Raw genomic sequence first — 23,790 nt, 5'->3', positions numbered from 1 at the left:
TGTGGAGTACCCGTTCTTTGTGCGTGGGCAGGGCTGGTCCTCCTGCAGCCCTCAGAGGACTGCCCGTCTCTGTGGACTCCAGTGCCGCCAACTCAGCGTGGGGGACGTCTGCCTGGCTCTCACTCCCGTCACAGCCCCCCTGCCTCCACCGTCAGCCACCACGGAGCCAAGAACCTCCCCCAGGATGTCAGAAGGAGGGTGTGAGTCCCTGAAGGCAGAACAACCCCAGGTGCCCCCAGGGCCAGAAAGACCAGATGGGAGGCAGAAGAAGGAGGCAGAGGTGGCCCGGAGGAGACACTACTCAGCCCCTGAGCTGAGAGGTCCAGGGACTAACTGCATGTAGTGAGGAGGGTCAGGAAGCAAGTCAGTCTCTTTTAAGCTCTGCTATATTCAGCCTATACTGTCTTTCTACCTCCTGAATCATATTTCTGTGTTTGACCTTTTAATTGTTTCCAAGGAGTAAAAGCTAAAGAATGACTCTCAGGAGCCCCTAGAGGTAAACCTGCATTAGCATATATGTTGAGGTACGTCAGGGATCAAACACTGACTTGAATTAAAAATGACATTTTTCTGTGTGGCTGATCAGAATCTATCATAACACATAATTATGATCTTATTCATGTGAGAGAACCAAAGTGCACATCAGGGAGCTGATAAGGAAGGTCTTTTAGGTTCAGAGAATATTTTCAGTTTGGGTTTGAACAGTTTGAGCATTCATATTATTTTTAGCGTTTCTGACAAAATCAGCCCACGTTCCCTGAGAAGCACAGAAAAATACACCCTCAGGTTTTTTCACTGCTTATCATATCGTTTATCTCTCTTCCTCCTAATATTATGTAAGACTTCTTTATGATGATGAACGATAGATTTCATTGACAGTAACTTTTCTGATGGAACAGTCGTGCGTTTGAGAGTAAATTTTCACACTGACAATCAACACCACTTTCTCTCGGTAGGATATGTTTTACGCTTCTACCTCTATTTTCTATTTAAGGTGACCGATGCATATAATCTGTGTCTTTAACAGCGTGGGCTGTGTTGTAACATGCTATGTTGGAAGCGCCCAGCTTCTCGGTCAGCGTGAATGCCTGTATCTGCGTGGTTGTTCCGGTATATAGCTGCTCTGCTTTTGTACTGACGCTCCTTTTTAAATGTCTGTCCCTTTTGTTAAGAGTGGAGATGCTCGTGCTATTTCAAAGTACAGTAAAAGCACAATCTGTGCACAGCGCCACATGCCCACACTGCGATGTGATTTCCACAGTTCGCATTAGGACAAAATCAGCTATCACAGTCAGGGCAAAGAAGGTGCTGTACAAACAGATTGGGTTCTTTCTCACTGTTAAATAAATGTCATGTGAAAAATTTTCTGCATATTTTTTTCTCCACAACCCATTAATCGCTCACAAAACATGACAAAACATGAATGCCACTGTATGGGAAATTGTCAAGGTCAAATGAGGTCAAAAAAAACTAAAAAAAACACCTGTTTCTTGTTTGATAGTTTCCATTTATTCGACTTCTTAAATCTGACAAAATAAAATTACAGCTTCCCTTTTCCCACCTGCAGCTCTGGTCTGACACCAGAAGGCAGCTGCAGTCAGGGCGACGGTGCACACCCTGATGTCCGCCTCATGGAGATCAATCACAGACATCTTGCAGACTGTATGCCTGTCACAGGCCTGGTAATATATGTCTGCACCAGGCCTTTCAGTTCCACACACTGTTATTAACAGTCTCAGCTGTCATTCTTCACTGAGCTCCAGCACACGCACAAGCTGCCAGATGTCTTACACCTGATGGGATCCAAATGGCTGCCTGGATGACCAGTTAAACGCCAGTGAAGTAAGCCGGAGAAGATTTCTTTTCTTCTCATCAGGACTTATGTTCCTCCGGCTGTTCCAAAACACAAGTTGCAGTGGTTCAACAGGAGGATGGAGATTTAAAGTTTTATGAGCTGTGAAATCAGTTACCAAATTCACTTTTCCACCTGGGCAATATTTTATATTCTGATGCCTAATGGTCTAAAGCTTAAATGCAGATAGATACGTATTTACGTTCTGTTTCTGACACTGAATGTTTTGTTTAAATCTCTGGAGTAACTTCACAGTGCTCAGAGTCCTTTTAGTGCAATTTTTCTCGTCACACTCAGGAAAACAAAAGAAACTCTTTTGTTCAACCTCTCTCTCTGTGACCAATAGTCGTAATTGATTTGTGGTAGTGGCAGATATTGCATGGGAGGCTCAGCTGCCGGTCATGAGAACAGAACATCAGATTAAAGCTTGTCTTCTGTGGCAGGAGCTCCCTGGTGACCAGCCACTCGATCATCTCTTGTCTCTGATTCCTCCGCCTGTCTTAGGGTCCCACCAGATTTGCGGAGCTCACAAGAGGGATTACGAACAGTCAATGGCAGCCGCAGGCTCTGACCACCATGTTGCGATACTTCTTGAGGATGACGTTGGAGCTGTCGTCAAAGTAGAGCACAGAGATGCCATGGAGCTGGGTGGGGGCACAGCAGGGCTTTGGCACCGTCTCCGGGTTGATAAAGTGCACCTGTGGTTAGAAGAAGAAACATAAATCAGTCCTTACAGAAAGTGGAGGAGGTCGTAGTTAAAGTGTGTGTCGTCAGGGGCTGTGTGGGGCTTACCAGAGTTTGCACAATAGCGTGATTGGTGGCATTCATGTAGGAGTTGAGGGGGAAGGCGCACTCTCCCTCACAGTAGTACGCTGCGTAACCCTCTGGTGCTATGATCCAGTCCTGATCAGAGTGGAACAACAGGCAGATGTCAGTTTACTGGCACTTTTGTAAATAAATACTTATATCAAGATGAGATCGAATGAAACTTCTGATATTTACCTGCCATCCCAAATCTCTGAAACTGACATACAGCTCATGCTTTTTACATCCCTCTTTGGACAGGCCAAGGTTACCTGAAATTAAAAACATGCAAATGTGAGTATACACAATTCTTAAAGGAACAGTTCATCCAAAAATCAAAAATACATATTTGTCCTCATAACTGTAGCGTTATTTGTCCATCTTGATTGTTTGAGTGTGGGTTGCCAAGTTTTGGAGATATCCGCCATAGAGATGTTTGACTACTCTTTAATGTAAGAGAACTAGATAGTGATCAAGTTGTGGTGCTTAAAGTGCCGAAAAAATACATTTGAAAAACTGTATAAGCAGCAGTGTCTGTGTCCAGAAATCATGACCCGGTTACTCAAGATAATCCACAGACCTTGTTGTGATCAGTTTCATTTAGGATCTATTTTCTCTCTACCGAACTACACCAGCCAGAAGGACAGAAGGACAGGAGACTAGCTGACTAAGCTGACATAGTTAGCTGAGGAGGGAGTATCACACACTGTCACGAGCATGAGTCTCTCATCAATGACTAGATGCACACTCTTCTTCTGCGAGCTGATACAATTACCTGTGTCATGATTTTTGTAACGATACATTGCTGCTGAGTTTTAAAAATGTTTATTTTTCCTTTTTTTTTTAGGGCATGGAGCACCACAAGTGTGCCTAGAGTGCCACCTAGTGCCATTATATTCAAGATAAGGTAGACATCTCTATGGCTGATAACTCCAAAACGCTCACCAAAACCATCTAGATGGATAAAAAGCCTTACAGGTCATAGGCGAAAAATAGATTTTGGGTTGACGTGTCCCTTTAAAGTCCAGTTGGTCAAAGTCATAAAAAAACATCAGTCTATGGTGAGATTTGTAGGGTTTAGGCACCTGTTGCAGCCTCCACTGCCTTCAGTGCATCTTGGACAGTCCTCTGGGGTTTAGAGCGGTTGGACTGGCGCCCCTTGTTGCCATGGGCAGAGCGAATGCTGCGGAAGCGCACCTCATTGGCTCTGAAGAAGGCAACCATGAAGGGCTGCTTATCCTGAGGTCCACTGCCTATCACCAGCCCCGCCAGTCTGGGGTTCCTCCTCTGGCCTACAGAGGGAGACAGGGGGAACAAAACTATTGAGAGTTTCAACCAACCGCAGCAGATGGCAAGAACAGACATCCAAGTCTCTACTAAACAGTCATTTGTTCATCCTAATATGACCGCAACGACCACAATCATAAATTGTCCTCTGTAAGAACCCTCTACACACATTCACTAAATATGTGGTGGTCCTTTTAACCACATGATTTAAAGGGCATTAAATCACAACTCCAGACAAAGATGGTATTCTTGCTGTTATGAATCCCTTTCCATGTCACTGTATGCATGATAGTGACTGACCGTGGCTGTCCTCCAGGACCAGGTGCAGGCCAAGGTTCTGCTCAGGGTCGACCAGCCAGAGGTTACTGGTTGCTGTCAGGTCAAAGGCCAGCCAGCCTTCCTCAGCCGCCCACACTTCTCGCTGGTCCAACAGCAAGAGCTCCACTTCACTGAGGAGAGGATAGTTTGTAAGTGAATTCAAGGCGTCTCAAGGCTAAAAGCACTGGATGTCAAACTGAGTGTCAGGTTTTCAGTGGAGTATCCTTGTTTGGCTGCAGACTGAAATATTCCAAATGTTCCTTGGATGCAACTTTAAAGACTGAAATGAACACATCAATTTGACAGAAACCCACAGTGATGAAACATCCACTGTGATTTGTTACTAATCTCTTGTTTTTACGTTCCTTCAGATGGATTTTCATTCCTGAAATGAATAGAAAGCGAGTGTATGAAAACAATCTAGAAGCATGTGGTCTGCTTACCAAAATGGTTAGCTGTCGTGCAAATGATATAAAATGAGTATTTAACAGAGTGAAAAATTCTAAACGTCTTGTGTGGTCCAGTAACAGCTACAATGCATTTAGAAAGTATTAGGACAACATGTTTTATGTTGTTTTGGATAAGTACAGCGGCACATTGGATTCGAAATGAAACAATTGAGGTTAAAGTGCTTGAGTTTGAAGGTGTACATCCATGAGTAGGATACAGAACTCGTTTTATACATATTCCCCCCAAATGCTGCAGGAGAATAACACATTAAAGGAAACCCAGAGGTTTTATGGCCTAACACAGGAATGTTGTTGATTAGCCAAGTCAGACACCTGACCTCAGTCCAACTGAGCATGTGTTTCATTTGCTGAAGACCTGACTGAGAGCAAAAAATAAGAAAAATAATTATTAATGTTGCAGTGTTGGCGTCTGTGGCTGAAGAAACCAAATAGGAAACATGATAACTTTAAGTTTTAATAAATAACGCTGTGTCACCTAAAACTGTTCAACTGTTTTTTTTAAAGGGGGGGGGGGGGGGGGGGGGGCTACAGTACATTGTTTATCAGATGTGGATATAAACATATTAAAGGGCCAATACGTAAGAATTTAAGTTTAAAACATAACAAAACAAAATATGTTAACAGAATGTGATAAAATAACAGTTATGAAGTTATGTCAAAGAAGACTCTGTATTGTGTTGCATTGATATCTATTGATGTTAGCATGCTAACCAGCTAGCCCCAGGCCTTAAAACCTCTTTCTCCTGAAGCTCATGAGCTAGCGGCGTAAATGCCAACACTCCCCCAGTCGTCAGGCTAGCTGTATGGCTAACTGAGCTAACAAGATTACAATGGCTACAGCCATGGATGTATAAACAGAATCCAATTAGCAGCAGTTAGCGGTTACTCTGGCGATATGTTGCTCCTATTTGTTGGGAGTATGAATTTAACACGTGTTTAATTCTTACATATTGCACCTTTAACTTGTATGTTTTGATTATTTAACGCTGGGTTAGGGTAAGTCTGGTGTGAGATGCCACGAGACAAACAAATATGACAACGTGATCATTTCAACATCATAAATATTTGGTTGACAGGAGTGATTGTGGAGATGAAACAACAGATCATGTTTAAAATCAAGCATTTTTCAAGGAGCGTATTAAAATTCAAGCACATTCCTAACTTTGAAAACAGTTCAAATCAGGCATTTTCAAAACTTAGGAGACTTCGTACGGCCTCTGCATGTATCCACCTACAACGAGCAGCCGTTATCAAAGGAAAACTGTATTGATATGTGCTGTCTTGAGGGCAGACTTCTCAGACAATAGCTTTGTTTACAGGCTGACTTTCAGACCCTCAGGCAGACGTCTGTCTTTACTCCTGCCGCCTACTCGTCTGTGTGGATCGGCCTTTGTGTGTCTGTGAATGACAATGGTGTTGCCCTTAACACCGTCGTCAGCCCCGCTGTCACCAATGAAAGACTTAAATCTACTGCCTGCACATGATTCCTACGGCTCACTTATGTCTCCAAGGCAGGCAGGCAGAGCCAAGCAGGTTAATGGGGTTGAGAGTTTTCATAATGTGGGTGGTAGAACTTTGATTTGTGAGGAAGAAGGGGGTGTGTGGAGTCTAATTATGCCATTTCAGATGTGGTTTGACACAAGGAAACAGTGTGAGCGTAACACAGCAGCTGGCAGCCTGACAGAGAAAACAGAGCTGCAGACAGGCAGACAGACAGAAACATGGAGGGATAACTACCTGTGCGAGAGAGTAAAGTGACGTCTTGAGGGTTGAGAGTGTTATTTGTGGTTTGAGCTGCGTGTTATAAATGCAGGTCTTCTGGGGACTGTCCTGTTCTGACTCTGTGAGAGTAAACTTGCTCTGGAGGGAACCACTGTGTTTCTGTAATTGACACTAATGTCTGTGTAAACAGCGGCGGTGCTGACACGAACATCGGCAGAAATAACCTGTGGGGGAATGTAGACAGACACTACCAAAGCACACAGATCTGTGTGCACTTACAGATGGTTAACAACCAGCTTTCACTAAAACACACAGTAGCATGACATGGTGTTTAAACTCAACCACACTACTCGTACTATGTCCCCATCGTAAGAGGATAATCATATGTAGCGATGAAACCAGCAACCATGAAGGCTTGAAGATCCCTTGAGATTGCTTTCAATGTATATAGAACTAATTAGCTCTCTAGTCATGCAGATAGATTTGCTTTTATTATTCTGGGTTTTGAAACATCTGTCTGTGAAGGTGAATGGGATTTCATTGTTGGTGCTCACAGTACTGAAAGAAATGTGACATTTTCCAAACAAATGTTTTTGTAGACAATGGAGTCTAATGATCCTCTAATGAGGTTGACTTTTTGCCATGAAACTTGGTGCAGACATTTGTGTCCCCCTCAGGATGAGCTGTAATCACTTTTATGATTCCTCACTTCTAGCTAGTCAAAGTTTTCACGTATCCATTGGCAGCAAATTTTAAACAGACACACATGGTTCCCACATGATGAATCCCTATGACTTCAGGAATCTCCTGACGTTTCCTTTGTGCCACCATGAGGTGAAAATTTGTGTTTTTTTAAAGGTTAAAAAAAGGTAAAGGTATAGGTTTATTTAATGGTAATTTTACTGAAACAGGGTTGTTGACAGTATGAATCAAAGAGTCTCACAGCCTGAGGGAAGAAGCTGCCCTGTAGTCTATAGAAGATAGAAGCCATTCATTTCCCCCCTGTAGAGCTTTGTAAGTTTGAGAATGTTAGCATGGTAACTTTGGCATTCAGCTCGAAATGTCACTTTTCAGGATTAAATCACATTCATCTCCACTGTATCAGGGTGGTGGCACAAAGCAGAAAAAATACCCTGAATCCCTGGAAAAATTAAAACAAAAACAACTAGAGCTATATGAAGGAATACATCTTTCATTTGCAGTTTGAGTGAACAAACCCATATATGCTAAACATCATGGAGGAGATTGACGCAGAGCAAAAGATTAGACAACAGTAAAACCAGCAAAGAGTCTGTAAAATTCCTGTAAACTTTGACATGTGGAGCTGGAAAGAAAACACTCATACCTGTTCGGAGGCTCCTGCAGGACCTGATAGACGCTGACTCTGAAAGTCTTGTTCTCGTTGCGTTCCTGGATGAACTCTTTATAAATCCTAAACTCTGCTGCTGTGACGGCCTCTCCCTCTGGGATACGGGAAAGGTCAAATCGAAATTCCCTTCTGTGCTGCTGATACAGAAGGTCCTGATCCTGATCAACTGTAAAGAATGCACAAAGAGAGAGGAGGGTGGAGGTGATGAGGTTTGATTTGGTCGATTTTTTGATGTGCTTTATCAAAATCCACCAGATCATGTAGGGCTGCACAACATGGCCTTCAAGGTCCCGTACTAACCAAAGTGAGAAAGCAGGCCTAGCTTCTATATAAATACTGTGAAAGTGTCAAAATGCCTGTACTCAGAAACAGTGCCTTTAAACGAGCTGTCAGGACTTCTGTAACGTTGTGAAATTACAACTATACAGTCACTATCCTGAGCCATGGCCCCGGCGCTGCCAAGGTTACAAAACCACCTGCAGAGCTGATGAAAACACGGTGGGCGGTGCCTGCTCAGGCCTGTGAGAGCTGACCAATGAGAGGAGAATGGGCTTTTCAGGAGGGAGGTCTCAGAGAGACACGACACTAAAACGGAGCGTTCAGACAGAGAGTGAATAGAGGTGCTGCAGAAATGGACTGTTGGACAGAAAAATAATGTGTTTTTTAACGTTAAAGTATATAAACATTTTCTAGTAGGCACCCAAAATAAAAATATTAACCTAAAAATGAGCATAATACAGGACCTTTAAAATAATATTAAAACATTTTAAGTTATATCTCATGGTTTTGACATCTCGAAAACACTGATAAAATGGATATCATATATCAATCATTATTCTTCAATGAATACCATGATATCGATATTACATCAATATTGTAGGAATGACTACTGATATTATCATGAGATTTTTGATAAATAATCATCAGTAATGTGAATATAATGACTAAGCTGATCAAGGCAAGTATTAGAACAAGCAGAACAACATGTGAAGTTCAGAAAATTACATCACTTTACTGTAATGCAGCATTTAAACCCAGGAAAAGAAAACACTATCACGATATCATACTGATTTACTGCCCGGCCCTGGTACCACTATGATATATGGTTTATTGTTGTCTACACAGTGAAATAATACTTCTGACCCTCAAAGGGAAAGTTTGTACATATGCGGAAAAGCCAAACCACTGTGAGCACAATCAGATGGTAAACCAGTCAGCGGTCGCATATCTGTCAAAACTGTTGCTGAATCAAACGACTCTCTGATGTGTGTCACGCTCCCCACAACTCGGAAGCACTGTGTCAGAAATAGGAAAAATCCTGCCTCCACGAGTCAAGTGATTGATCTAAACATCACTTGAGTCGAGTCTGCCATACGTGCCAATGTGGGGGAGAAAAAACACACTCGGGTCTCAGTTTGGCTCCCTGTTTAAATTGCACACATGTGCTGACCACAAGAAAAGGCCCGTTAAGGCACTGCCCGGAAAACCACAGCAGCCAGTGTGCTTTTATAAACACACTCACATAAAGTATAGAGAGACACACAAATTCATGCGAATTAACTACCAGAGTCTGCGCCACCCGCACCTCCCTGATCATTTTGCCATGTATCACCATCCAGTGATTTCATTCTGATTGCAGAGGGTGAAGTAAAGCAGCTGATGGCACTGTGGGCTTTCCGACCCGCCCTGAGCCAGCTGAAGCTCTCCAGCACTCAGACTTTCCAGGGGAACAGTGGTCAGAAAGACCCTAAAGCTTCCTGAAGCTTTCCAGTGTTGTGTTTTTACAGCGTTAGTCAATGTGTTTGTCCTTGGAAAGAGCGCTGGAGGTCTCTGGTGAAGGTGTGCAGAGCGGAGCAGCGATTAGCCACCTAAAACACATCCTGCCCACTGGCCTACACCATGACATCATCAGCATGACATCACCCTGCGATCCCTGCTGATGGTCCGCTATTGTTTCAGCTAACAGGCGACCATACATACAGCCTCCCAGCGCTCTTTTTGCATGAAAGAACACACACACACACACACACACACACACTGAGTCACAGCCTTCTAAAAACATTTGTAACAGCACAAAAACACACACAAGCCGTTTGTCGTTAGGAGCAGTGCATTCTGAGCCCTGCGAGTCATTTGTTTGACCGCAATTAAACGCTGGAAGGGAACGAGGGGTGTTTTTATGAAAGCAATAATTGCTTGTAAGGACTTGGTGTGTTTACGTTAGGGACCATTAGCTGCAGAGATCAGACCTCAGATATGCAAACTTCCCTCTGGGAGGCATTTCAACACTTCAGATTACTCCTCACACTGCAGGGCCACACAGCCGCGGAGCTATCATTAACCTATTGCAATATTATAGTAAGTGTTTTTTTACAAATCAGCATGGGTGGCAGCACAACATGTGCACAAAAACAAAACAATGAAAAATGTGACCTTTTTGGATAAAAATCACTACTTCAGACATTATTTATGTCAAACTATGTGCGTCTGTTCTTCTTTTCTGGACGTGTGACATTTATTTTATGTTGTCCGTCCTGTGAGAGGCATCCCTCCTCTGTTGCTTTAACTGAGGTTTCACGTGTTAAAGGAAGTTCACCCAAAAATGTAATTTCAGTGATTATCTACTCGCCCTCATGTCAATGGAAAGTCAGGTCAAGTTTTTTAGTCCATAAAACATTTCTGGAGCTTTCCAGAGAATGCTGTATCGACGTTGCAGCATTCTCATAAATAACTGAAGTAGTCTTTGAAACAGAAAACAAACTACAGGAAAATAAAATATAAAATGGCTCCGTACAGTTTGTCCAGTGTAATCCAAGTCTCTGGAAGCCCCAAGATCCCAAATTGATTTGAAAAGATGTTGTAATCACTGTGGTTGCTAAGCTAAAAGCTCTAGAACACACAGTGTCTGAAGTGGGCGCACAAGCTCGTCGGCACATCGAGGGCGTAAATGGCGTCTTTTCACATCAATTCGGGATCTTGTGGCTTTCAGAGACTTGGATTACGCAAGTAGAGCTGTACAGAGCCATTTTATTGGTTTTATTAGTTGTTGTTTTTTTATATTTTAAAACAAGTCCCCATCTACTTCAGGTGTTTAGGTGAATGCTGCAACACTGTTTTGCTGTGAATGTTTTGTGGACTACCAAACTTAACCTGAATTTCCAGCGGTATGGGGGTGAGTAGATAGTGGCTGAATTTTTATTTCGGGGTGCACTTGTCCTTTAAAGAGTTTTTTTGGGGGGGCATTTTCTTACTGGCTCTGAGGACAGGAGCTGTCATATGCTGTATGGACCCCCTTGAGGCAAATTTCTGAATGAAAATGAATCATTAATCATCATTCATTAAAGCTATAAATCTATTACTCAAGTGAAAACGTTCTTCCCTTTCAAATCCATGAAAGTCTGCATGTGTTGACAAGTTGCTTAAGCCATTTCCTTACAGATTATTAGAACCATCAAAAAGGCTTTTACTAACGCATGTTGCACATGTGCAGAAATCTGCTGCAGAATGTCAGCATGTCTGCTTTCTGATGACAGAGTGAGTTATTCTGTACAGGATTTGCCAAAAGCCAAAAGATGGCTTCAAGCTTCTCTTTAGGAGAATGCAATTACAATTTGAGCTTCGAACCAAAAAATAATTATTTTGTACTTGGATGAATAAGTAATGAGAACGTTAATGGGATTTTCTGGCAAAAGAAATTCTTAGTATGATCTCCTTATGCTTCCTCCAGATCAGCTTAGCAGGACAAACACATTTCTCCCTGCTTGTTCTCAAAAACACAATACACCCTCTGTTCTTCTCATACCTCCAACTGTTAGGGGAACATTTTGCGCTCTTTCTATTCTAATGAAAGCCAGTGACATTTTCGGTCATTAAGCCTTTTCTCATGCTCTGCAGGTGTGTTGTGGTCCCATACTGAATGCATGTGTGCTCGTCACCAGGCAAAGATTTCGGTCAACAAGCCGGTCAACGTGACGAGCAGCAGGGCAGAGAACAGCTACAACAGATTAGATTGAGTTTTTAAGTCAGGCCTCTTCACTGCAATCAATCTCTTTCTTTATAAACAAATGCACAAGAGAAACTACAAATGTGCAGCGCAGTTGTGTAATGTTGCATGATAACAAGTGATTCTGAAGTACGACCTGTGGTTTGGCATTCTGACACACAAACATATGCAGCCGCGTACATGTATCAGCATGTGTGGCGCGTGTGATTTAGTGTATGTGTGTGGAGACAATATGACTACACATGCTCTTAAATGCTTTCCAGCAAATTAAATAAACGTCAAACGAGGCTAATTTATCTGTAATAATATCTTTATTCTTAGCCCTGTCCACCTGCAGGATATACCTGGGTACACTGGGAGGAGGGTCTGCAGCAGCTCTCCCTCACACTGGAAGCTGTGGTCTCTGGACGGGAAATACCATAATCCAGTTCTGTCTTGAAGCGATCATCCTGGGACCACCAGGACAGAGTCAACTCCGGCACAATGTGGGAGCCCCAGCTAAAAACTCTGCCAATCATCAGCACAGGAGGCCGCGGTGGGCCTGAGAGGGAAATAATAAGCTCTCATTGTGTCCTTTTTTTAACCCTCCTTCCTCTTTATAATCAAACTCTTCAGATGTGGAACCACATAAATATGCTATGAGTTTCCAGATCTCATTAGCTAAAGACTGTCATCTAAAAGTCTACGACTGATGACATAAAATGTTATGTTTTTGTGTTTTTTATAGTCTCCAAATGTTTTGTATTAACTACACTGTAAAATCAAAGTGACTTTACTTCAAAACATCGAGGAAACCGATTATCCTCAAAAATACAAAGTAAAGTAGACTAATAATAACCCAAAGTTGTTCTAACTTTCTATCTTGCACAACTTGAATTTAATTGTCTACTTTTCTTGGTAATTCTGAGGTTATCCGTTTCCTGCCTTCTTTTTAAAGTAAAAGCCAGCTTTTTAAATTAACAGTGTACATTGAAAATGTGATTGAAAAATAACTCGAAATGGTCTTCATTAAAAGACTCAATCTCAATAACATACAAACAAACAAACAGGAAGGTTAAAGGCTTCTTGTAGACGTATCCCAGATGAACCAACTTCATCTGTCTTTTCACACTGGCCCCGAGGCAGGACCGGGGGGCATAGAGACAAGACATGGGCTGGTTTTGGATGTAACCACATCCGGATAAGAGCCACAGGCACCGTGCCGTCTGCTGCTTCACCATAGTGATATCAGAGCCGCTGTAGGATCTCCAAGGGAAACAAAGGCAGGATTTTCCTTTTTATAAATTCAATAATGTCGGAGTGAGCCCCAACTCCAACCTGTGACCCCTGTGATTAACGCCTCCTTACAGACAAATAAATGCAGCACACACACACACACACACACACACACACAAGCACCTGCACTAACAGAGATTACGACAGCGTGTTTAGATGCAGTTTGTGTCTTGAGCTCGGTCAACTCGTCTCTCACTTCCTGGGGGTTTAGAAATACCCGTTCAATTCCTGGTCATGTGAAACAAAGCCATGCTAAAGCCTCTCCCCGCGGAGCTTTTGAAGGGATCCTGGGGTAATCGGATACAGGCATGTTGTCATAACATTTACAGCTCGGAATGCATAATGCTGGATTTCAAGTGAGGAAAGTGACCCATAAGCCACTATGTCAGAGACACTGGCTTTCACACACACTTAACTAATGCACTCTTGTGCTGGATTGTTACGTTTATTCAACCAGACAACAGAGATTAAACTTTCCCTGAACAACATGTTAGCTAAGTAGTCAGTGATTTTAGGATTTTTCAAAGACTATTCAATTAAGAAATAACATTTGTTAAAGATCGTTCTTATTGGAAACATTACCACAGTAAAATAAGCACATTTAGTAATACTTATCCATTAAGTATTACCATACTTAATGGATACTGGTAGTAGTGGAACTTATATATATACACTTATATCTCCATACACTCTCTCAGTGTATCTAACACAATATAGAAACATTATGTTATAACTTTTTATTATAAAGTAAATAAATAAACATAAACTTACCGAGATTGACAAAACTCATCACCATGTCTGCGTCGTCCAGGAAGCGGCTCTCCTGCGGGGTCACCATGGGGGACATCTGGTTAGGCAAATCGGGCTTGTAGTAAGAGTATCCGGGCGGCTCCGGGTCTGTAGAGATGGTGTTGTACAGGTCCAGCATGAACATCGGGGCGGCGTTGTGTTTGGTGTAAACGTGCGGCCGCGGGCGGTGCGGCAGCCCGAGGATGGAGAGGATCTCCCGCTGCATCTCCCTGCGCTCTTGGCTCCGCAGCCGCCGCTGGATGAAGCTGGAGCGCACGTCGTTGTCCATGGAGAAGTTGGAGAAGGCGATCTGTGTGGACAGCACGCAGTAACCCCACGACAGGAGGATCATTATCGTCTCCAAGGCGCTTGTCACCATTTTTACGCAAAGTTTACGCGCGGATGTAACTAGTCGAAATGTGCGTACAGAGTTCTCCTAAACACACTATCCTCTATCAACTCAGAATATCATTCACTCATCATCCTTAGCTGTGCATTGTCTTGGTGTGATAAAGCTGTGCGCTCCTCTGGATAGTAGCTTGGGAATGGATTTTATTGAGGCGCTGTGTCAGGGGAGGGGCAGGAGGGGTTCAGTGTGGGATAAACCAAGTCTGGAAAGATTTGGAGAGTGTGGGGGTGAGTCAATGACAAGTAAATGAGTGTCCTATCATGAAGTGCACTGCTCTGTCTTGGTAATAAGATAGGCGGGGTGTGGACCTCTCAAACCAAAGTGCCCACATCACTGCGTGCTTTGTTTGGACATGTTTGTTTGGTCACTGATGAAGGTGGATTCTGATTAGCACATCTTCTCTCTGACGGTCTCTTCTTGTTCTTTATGGAAGCAGTGGTCGCTCTCTGGGTTCTCAACAGGCCATGAGTACTTGTTTTCAAATCCCTGCCATTTTGGTAGCCCTTTATAATAACCATCAGTAGATCCAATGAGTACGTTTGTAACTTATCAGACTTTAGTTGATAGTTATGTGACTGTCAACAAACAATGAAATGCTTTATAAAACATTAATAAAGCAATTGTTTATTGTTGAGTTACAACTGATGTTTATAATAATTTGTAAATTTTTATTAAATACTGTGTAGCTCATCTATAAACATCACAAAGTTGCAGCTGATGTTTATAAATCTTTACAACTGCTTCAAAAATAGTTTATAAAGCATCTGATTGTTAGTTCACAGTGAAATAACTATAAACTAAATTTTAATTGAGTTTAAATTCAACATTTATTACTGATGGTTATTCTAAAGTGTTACCAACAGTTTAGATTTATTGCCTCTGTGCACATGGAGACAGTCCAACGCTGCTAAAAGATCAATCTAAAGGTGCAGAGGGAAAATCCCCTAATCCCCTCATCAACGCACACACCTTTGAACTCCAACAATAAACTCAGGCCCACCCTAATCGTTGAAGGCCTTGAGTGATCAGCAGCAGCACAGGCACATGAAGAGACATGCCAATAGACCCAATGAATTACTACAACAATGTGCAAAGGGCTCCACTTTGATAGAGAGTTGATGGGGGTGGGGGGTTGGCGATGAATGACAAAACAAGAATCCAGCTCTGAGGTACAGATTATACATGTGCTTCACTCTGGTTTGAGGACAGGATCAGACCTTTAAAGTCAAGTAGGAAGTGAATGTGTCATAACCACAAACCAAAATGACCTTTTACTAATGTGCTCTTCTGTTTCTCAGCCTCTGCCTGTGTATATAGGGGGCCATCGGAAACAATCCATATATGACCTGAAACCACAGAAAAACCACATTTCCATGAGCAACATACATCACTCACTTCACTTAAGATGTTCTTTTCCCAGCAGAGGTCACTTTACATGGCTCATGCTAACTCATATAAACAACAAGAGTCCTCTGTATCCACTACAAACATTTGTAAACCTCACTACTGCCATAATACTAACAATTTAAGACTGTACAAATCTATTTTGCTCAAGGACTCTTCAGCAGAGTGGATGCATGCCAACAGGTCCTGCAAGTGACAGTCATCATCATCCCACTCGTTAAAAACGGAAGGAGGTTTTTATGCTGTGTCGCAGCAGTACCATTATGAGCTCAGCTGCTGACACTTTCAGCCTCAGGGATGTACAGCTTCTCATGATTTAATTCATGCACCGTATTCTACTCATTTGCTTAATTTATACAGACGCATTCAATCATTCATTATAGCCTACATCTCCCAATGGAGCTACAACCACACTGAGTGTTATCGTGTTTGACTGCATGCCTCGGATGAATATGATGCACTGGGAAGTGTGTCCATATATTAGGATCTGTTGTGCTGTAAAATTGACTTTGCACTACAATAGATCCTAATCATATACACCTCACCTAACTGTTGATCAGCCTTATTTCAATTTTGTCTTCAGGCTCCCTCTACAGGTGGCCATCATCTGAACCAAGTTTTTTATTACCCACAGGGAACGTGAGGACGATGCACTTTGGCACAGTTTCCCTTTGCACATAACTGGCTTCATTTTTAATTTTCTTTTATGTTCCATGCAAGCAAAATCTATGTGTGTTGGAAATGCAATACATTTACTAAAGTAGTCTGCTAAATAAGAACATTTTTAGGTCTTGTATTTGACTTGAGTTTTTCCATTGGTGCTACTTCACGACTCGACTTCACTACATTTCACATGAAAATGTTGAATATTTAGCCTTTGTTTATGCTATTTGACTGCTGTTACTATTTACTTTGCAGATTAAGATTTTACGTTCACAAGATAGTTATAATCACCTTGCAAAATATTCTGACTCTTTATAAATCAAAATGTAAAGTAGTTACAATTAGCTCAATGATTAATTGCAACATAGGCTACTGCTTGCTAATGCATCTGCAATAATAAAACACTGAAGGAGGCCATTCTACCTACTGATCATCTGTTAATACTTCAGACAGATTGTGATAATATTTCTATTCTATTACATTAGCCACATTTTGAGTGCAACACATTTACTTGTGATGGAGAGGACTATTTATAAAGCCTACTTTACTACTACTAGTACTTGAATAAAGGATGTGCCTACCTCTTTAAAGAGTATTATTATTACCCTACTTTATATGATACTGTATGTGGGGTTACTGTGGCAGACAGGTGAGGTAGATAACTTACTGAATTGTGGCTCGAAGGACCCATGGACACTTTTTCTACCTGGCTCCTGTAGCTTCTTAACTGTACAGGAATAGGCTAAGCTAAGGTTAGTTAAGGTCCCAAGATAACTATTGACGACACACGTCTCCAAACTGCATCCCCCAAGCACCCTGTGGTTGCTCTCCAGTGAAGACTCAAGTGTCTTGCTGTTGTGCGCTGCCTCCTAGTGGTTACTCTTGAAATTGCATGCTTCCATGGGGTCTGATACGTCACCAAACTGCGACACGCCGAAAAACAAGCGCCACATTTTTGTTGGGGCAAATTATTTGGGCATTTTCAGCAGCGTACAGCCACAGTTTTACAAATCTGGGGTATGTATATTCACCTAGTTACGGGATGATACTGCAGATGGTACCGTGTTTAAATGTGGTGTTTGACAATGTCGCTGCGCAGCAAAGTTTGTAATCTCGTAGCTAACGTGACCGACCACTGTAGATGGTCTCAAAAACTAGCTAGCGTTAGCCATCGTTGAATTATCTAACATTCGTCAAATATATTTTCTGACCCCCATAATTGATAAAGTAGTAGTACATACGCTTTAATATCATAAACGGTTCAACTGCACATATAACGTAACAATGTTAACAAGCTGTGTTGTGTTTAGAAGCTAATGTTGGCAGCGGCGTCTAACGCTGGTTAGCTAGTTAGCTAACATTAGCTGTCAGCTATATCTTGTCAGGTGTCAAATGTTTTGGTTTAACTTCTCCCGAAACCTTACCTGTGTCACTGGAGTTACGCTTGCTAACTGAGTGATATGATAAAGGTCTGGTATCAAATATGATTTAGTGTATGTTGACGCTGTAACGTTAGCTCTAGTGTTGCACACATGCAGTCACATCACTTGCTTGCTAACACGCCCTTTTGAGATTCAACTACAACGTTACATCCAGTTTGTTTGCATCGTTATCTGTTGCCACGATTTGGCTTTTGACGATATTTAGTCTCTCGAAAACAACAGCCAAATGAATGTAGACTGCCATCATGTAAATAACACCATGTCTCTGTCTTCTCTCACAGGCGTTCATTGGGATAACGTTAATGCACTATGAGTTTATTTGGGACAAACGCCGGGTTTGGTACAGGAGGGACCGGTGTCTTCGGAAACACAACGACAGACAGTCATAACCCCATGAAGGTAAACCAGTGGAGTATATGGGCTTTATAAATTATCATGATCTCTCATAAACACTGCCTTCACCTGGACCCTGTTCTTCAAATTAGGCTTAACTAGTTGAGGCTAACAAGATGTCATCAGGCTAAAATAATCCTGTTTAAATCTCAACCAGACTTTTTTTATTGATGATCAACGTGCTGCAATAATGAAACCATACTAAAATCTCTTAAAAAAGATCTTACGTTTTACAAACAAGCGTGGCAGTTAATCATTTATTTTAAAGATTGTTGTTCAAATAACAAATTCGTGTTTTATTGTCAAAGTAAATATATGTAGATATGTTCTGGCTTCATTTGTCTTTTAACAGTCAGCATCTTTTTACTCACATTATCTCATTGAATTTGGTTTGGTTCTTTCTTGTTAAACTTGTTTTGTTTGTTTTTGTATAATTATAGGTAACTCTTCATTGTGAAAGTGTAATTGTGATAATTACACCAACAGATTATAGTGATTTTACAATAACCCACAGCTTCTTATAATTACATCAATATTCTTTCATTATATGTTGAGCCATTTGTATCTGAAATGAGTTTGTGTATGGGTTTCACCCTAAAATGATCCAGTTACTGTCAACAATCCTGAACTTTTGCAAGTTTGGGCTAAACGACTTGCTGCAGTTCCAGATTATTTTTAAATCCACTTGAAGAACCAAAAGATCCAGACTTCTGTCAAATCTTCAACATTGTAATGGATAACTCAGTTATCTATTTATGAATAGCGGCATCCTGTTTACTGTTTTGATGTTTTTCTTTGTTGTGTGTGTTCCCGACTTGTCCTACAGGATGTTGAAGTGACTTCACCTCCAGATGACAGCATCAGCTGTCTGGCTTTCAGTCCCCCCACCATGCCAGGGAACTTCCTCATCGGAGGATCCTGGGCCAATGATGTGAGTTATGTATTCAGTCCCAACATGTGTACACTTATAGATAGATTTGGTTAACCCAAGATGATAGTAATTTACCAGGCTTGTCTTACATGAAGGACAACTTCTGCACTACATAATGAGTTTGACTATTTTTAATCATCTGTCCTCAGGTCCGGTGCTGGGAGGTGCAGGACAATGGACAGACTGTCCCCAAAGCCCAACAGATGCACACAGGTCCAGTGCTGGATGCATGCTGGAGCGATGTAGGTCTCATCATACAAAGTCATTTAAGCACTGTAATCTGCTGAGCCACAGAAAAATGTATGATGTGCTGTTCTCTTTAACCAGGATGGGAGTAAAGTCTTCACTGCTTCCTGCGACAAAACAGCCAAGATGTGGGATCTTAACAGCAATCAAGCAATGCAGATTGCACAGGTAAGATGAGCTCCCCAGATCAAATCTGTGGTCAGAAGAATGAAGCAGTCATCTTACACCCCTCCCCATTTTTCTTCACAGCATGATGGTCCAATCAAAGCAATCCACTGGATAAAAGCCCCAAACTACAGCTGTATCATGACTGGCAGCTGGGACAAAACACTGAAGGTACAACAGCCATTTCAACACATCTGTCAGTGCTCGAAAGGACATTCTCAAGCACATCTGAAAATACAAGACGGTGAAATATGATGCAGAAAGTCGAGGCTGAGTGATACATTCATGATCGTGAAGGCTTATCAGATGCCTGAACACTGACCTGAGTGAGGATTTGACTACTCTGGAACGTTACCACATCAGTTTCATTTTTCATTTTGATGATTGCCAGGTGAACAGTAGAAGTTGGGCGTTCAAATAATAAATATACCAGGATTGTGCTGCTTTTTGTCTTGATTCATTTGTTTAATCACCTGAATGTCACTGTACAATCACTTCAAAAGAACTAATCAGAGAGCAGCATTTAAAACATTGTGTTTATTGTATGACTGAGGAACATGACAGCCTTTTCTGTATTTCTCTTCAGTTCTGGGACACCCGCTCTCCCAATCCCATGATGTCTCTGCAGATGCCAGAGAGATGCTACTGTGCAGATGTTGTAAGTCCACACATTTGATGCTTGCTGAGTAAAAATTGGATGATGTGGAATTTCTTTTTGTGTTTTTTAACCTCTCTGGCTGTTATATGTAGGTATACCCCATGGCAGTGGTTGCCACAGCTGACAGAGGCCTGATAGTGTACCAGCTGGAGAACCAGCCCTCTGAGTTTCGCAGAATAGACTCTCCTCTTAAGCATCAGGTGAATTTTCCTCCTCTGTGAGACTAATATTTCTCTGTATACATTGTGCCTCTTACTTGACTTGATACTAAATATAAAGCAACGCTCTAAAAGATATTAGAGTTTTTTTGTTTTTTTTGACTGTCAATTCAATGTACTTTTCTGTCCTGGTCCTGCAGCACCGCTGTGTTGCCATATTCAAGGACAAGCAGAACAAGCCCACAGGCTTTGCACTGGGAAGCATTGAGGGCCGAGTGGCCATCCACTATATCAACCCTCCAAACCCGTGAGTGTCTAAAACAATCAATGTTCTTACAAGTGAATGAGCTTTTGATGTCTTGCTACAGATGTTTCTTTAGGTCATTTGAATTCAAGCATGTGTATTATATTGTTTTTACATCATTTATGACATGAATGTGTTCCCTGATCCCTTTTAGAGCCAAAGACAACTTCACCTTTAAGTGCCACAGGTCCAACGGAACCAACACGACCACGCCACAGGACATCTATGCTGTAAGTTCTGAGTTTTTACAATACACCCATGATTATGTTATTTCTGTATCCTATGAATAATGTCATGCTTCCCTCTTGTATTTGTTGGATTTGTCATATCTACTGATTTTCACAATAGTTGTATTGACACCATCTTGCTGTCCTTGTGTATCTTTTCCCAGATTCAGTCGTTACACACACTTACCAGCCTAGTTATAATGTTTCAGCTACTAGTTTTCATTTTCTCCTATCAGGTGAATGCTATCTCCTTCCATCCTGTCCACGGCACCCTGGCGACAGTGGGCTCAGACGGCCGCTTCAGCTTCTGGGACAAAGACGCTCGCACCAAGTTGAAGACCTCAGAGCAGCTTGACCAGCCCATCACTGCTTGCTGCTTCAACCACAATGGCAACATCTTTGCGTATGCTTCCAGTTACGACTGGTCGAAGGTAACAAGACTGCTTTTTTTAACATCTTATTGTACAGTACAGTCCTGACCATCCACCATTCTTTATTTGTTTTATCATTCTTGACCTCAGTTGTGGTTGTCCTTGTTTCTCATATTTTGTAATCTGAACTCCTCAGGGCCACGAGTACTACAACCCCCAGAAAAAGAACTACATCTTCCTGAGGAACGCTGCCGAGGAGCTGAAGCCTCGGAACAAGAAATGGTGAGAGAAGGGCTGCCAGTGTCTGTAAGCCTGGAGACTGTTGTCGCTGGACTGGGCTGCCCTACTTTCTCAGTGCCCTTGTGACTCACAGTGGGGCTTTTAAAGGCACCCCATGATCCCTGGCATGCATGTATGTAGGCAGTAACGATAGACATGATTCAGATCTCAGTACTGCCATGTAGTGCTACAGGCAGCTGTTAAGTATGGCAGTGGTACTGTACTGACCTGAGTGAAGTCATTCTGAAGGCTTGTGTGGTTTCTGCTGTAACAGTGTGCACAAACTGCCTCTGCATTTGTACAATCAAGACTTTTGTGGGGAAGTGTATTGCTTTTTTACAGCATTTTGCTTGTATACGTAGTAAAGGTTTGTGCTGTATTTACTGACATTTAAAGGCTTTTAAAGACTGCTATTTATTAAATTATGAAGATGACAATGAAAACATTCAGCAAATATTAAACATAGGCAAGCAATCATTTAGAGTAAATCAACAATCTCCCGCGAGGATTGACTTTTGTCTGCTGAAGAGTGATATTGTACCTTTTTATTCTGTGCAGAAAGCCTCACAGTGAACACACTTTCAGAAATAAACAAAACAAAACCTCAGAAAAATGTTCCCTGTGACTGACTGCTGCCTCCTGTCTTTAGATTCGTCGTGCCAAGTCGCATCTCTTGTGAGGAAATGCGGAAGACCTGCTGCTTTAGTGTGTGTATACGCTCGAGACAGACTCCTTCCTTTCGGCAAACACCTGGACCAATGCCGTGGCGCTGCGTACTGTGCATGGACCAATCAGAGGGGCCTACCCAACCTGGCGTTGATGACAGCTGCGTGACAATTGGTCTTAGAGGTCATCATAGAGGGGGAGGGTTTTACATGTCATTCGTCTTGATGTTTCAGTTATTTTTTTAAATGTGTCCAGCTCTTCATTTTTTTACAGCTCTCCAAAGACTTTTCATTCTCTTCTGACTTGCTGTTTCTCCGTGGTTTAGCTCCATTAATGAAACTGGGATGTAAAATAAATAATTAGTGCATACTAATAGATCTGAACATGTTTATTCCAACCTGAGCGAGTAAGTAGGTTAAAAAATGACCTATTGTGTTTGCTGTATAAATGTTGGGGATTCAGAGAACTGTACTGTGCATGTGAAACCATGAACATCACCACCATCTCATATTTCAGCTGTAAATCTCTTCATCACTGGATAAACTTTGGTCAACATCTGTATCACCATGACCCCTCCTGTCTGCTTGTTTTAATGCAACTTAACCAGCAGATGGAGCATTTTCCCTTTCAGAAGTTACCTGTAGATATGCCTAGGAGCTGACAGAACATGACAAATGAGATCAAAGCAGGACAGTGGGGTTCTTCATCCAGCTTACGTCCTTTTGACAGGGAGACACAGCTGGAAATAGGGGGGACTTATCAAGAGGATATGAATGAGGTGGCATGGGCAGCTACAAAGGCCATGTGTGAAAGGTGAGCCAGTTCATAGAGGAGAAGGTGTGAATTAAATGCCTTTTTATTGAGGTCATTAGAGTGTCACCTCACTGTCAAGCCTGACCCTTGATACTTAGCAGTGAAGCGGGAAGGCGTGCTGCTGCCACAGTTCATCGGCTCCTCTCAGCTTTCATGGGGTGACGTTGGTACCACTTCTCTAGACCACTGTCTCCTGTACTGCTCAGTCAAGCTGCTGCAGGTTTCTGGTATCTATTTAAAACAGAGGCCTCCAGGTCCACCACACTCATGATCATAAATAAGGTCGACTCCCAGGCTCCTATAAGCACCAGGAGATGTATGTGTACTTGGACAGTCGAGCAATTAGAAAACTGAGAGTTGGATTGACCTGTTGCTGGATGTGGCCTTTCCTGCAGAGGTTATCAGTGTTGCTGAGTCACATGTGGATACAAGTAGGAAGCACAACTGGAAAATAAGAGTACACGTTCAATGTGCTCCTTTTTCCCCCTATTTTTTTATAAATGTGCCAATCATTTGCTTTTATGATGGGGTAATAAGAGCAGGCCTGTTGAGGTGACCTCATTGAAGGTTGTCACATTGTACTTTCACCACAAAAGGACAGCTACTTATGCATTTCAGAGGTCTGCCTTTTCAAAAAAAGGAGTTATAAAAAATTACAGTAACTTTATATATGACGACAGTGGTCTTGAATCAATCTCCCATGGTGTATTGTACTGTAATATTTTTCCAGACTTTGATAGAACATATTAGTGAGATTTAACATTATATTCCA

The 23,790-nt window shown here is 42.0% G+C and overlaps 2 protein-coding genes across 5 annotated transcripts; one reads left to right on the top strand and one right to left on the bottom strand.

The window, feature by feature from the left end:
• Positions 1-2,400: 2,400 nt before the first annotated feature.
• LOC140998287 (bone morphogenetic protein 7-like) lies at positions 2,401-14,268 on the bottom strand. 3 transcript variants are annotated; one of them, XM_073468521.1, is made up of 7 exons: positions 13,872-14,268; positions 7,799-7,988; positions 4,244-4,392; positions 3,742-3,948; positions 2,855-2,928; positions 2,645-2,755; positions 2,401-2,550 (listed from the first exon to the last, which is right to left on the bottom strand). In XM_073468521.1, the coding sequence occupies exons 1-7, from the start codon at positions 14,266-14,268 to the stop codon at positions 2,401-2,403; spliced, it is 1,278 nt and encodes a 425-aa protein (XP_073324622.1). The 3 variants fall into 3 exon arrangements, with proteins under 3 accessions (XP_073324622.1, XP_073324624.1, XP_073324625.1); XM_073468523.1 differs by having other exon boundaries at positions 4,244-4,387; positions 7,791-7,988; positions 13,872-14,241; XM_073468524.1 differs by lacking the exon at positions 2,645-2,755 and having other exon boundaries at positions 13,872-14,241.
• A 3,009-nt stretch (positions 14,269-17,277) lies between these two features.
• On the top strand, positions 17,278-22,775 carry rae1 (ribonucleic acid export 1). 2 transcript variants are annotated; one of them, XM_073469304.1, is made up of 13 exons: positions 17,278-17,382; positions 18,089-18,206; positions 19,027-19,131; positions 19,281-19,373; positions 19,459-19,545; positions 19,627-19,713; positions 20,129-20,200; positions 20,293-20,400; positions 20,559-20,665; positions 20,817-20,892; positions 21,126-21,320; positions 21,457-21,542; positions 22,189-22,775. In XM_073469304.1, coding segments are annotated over exons 2-13 (1,107 nt in total). In that variant the 5' UTR covers positions 17,278-17,382; positions 18,089-18,116; the 3' UTR covers positions 22,190-22,775. The 2 variants fall into 2 exon arrangements, with proteins under 2 accessions (XP_073325405.1, XP_073325404.1); XM_073469303.1 differs by lacking the exon at positions 22,189-22,775 and having other exon boundaries at positions 17,293-17,382; positions 21,457-21,546.
• The last annotated feature ends 1,015 nt before the right edge of the window (positions 22,776-23,790 follow it).

The sequence above is a fragment of the Pagrus major genome, chromosome 6 (genome assembly GCF_040436345.1).
Source record: "Pagrus major chromosome 6, Pma_NU_1.0".
Classification (NCBI taxonomy): domain Eukaryota; kingdom Metazoa; phylum Chordata; class Actinopteri; order Spariformes; family Sparidae; genus Pagrus; species Pagrus major.
Note: the sequence above shows the minus strand (reverse complement) of the source record. Positions and strands in the feature narration are given on the sequence as shown.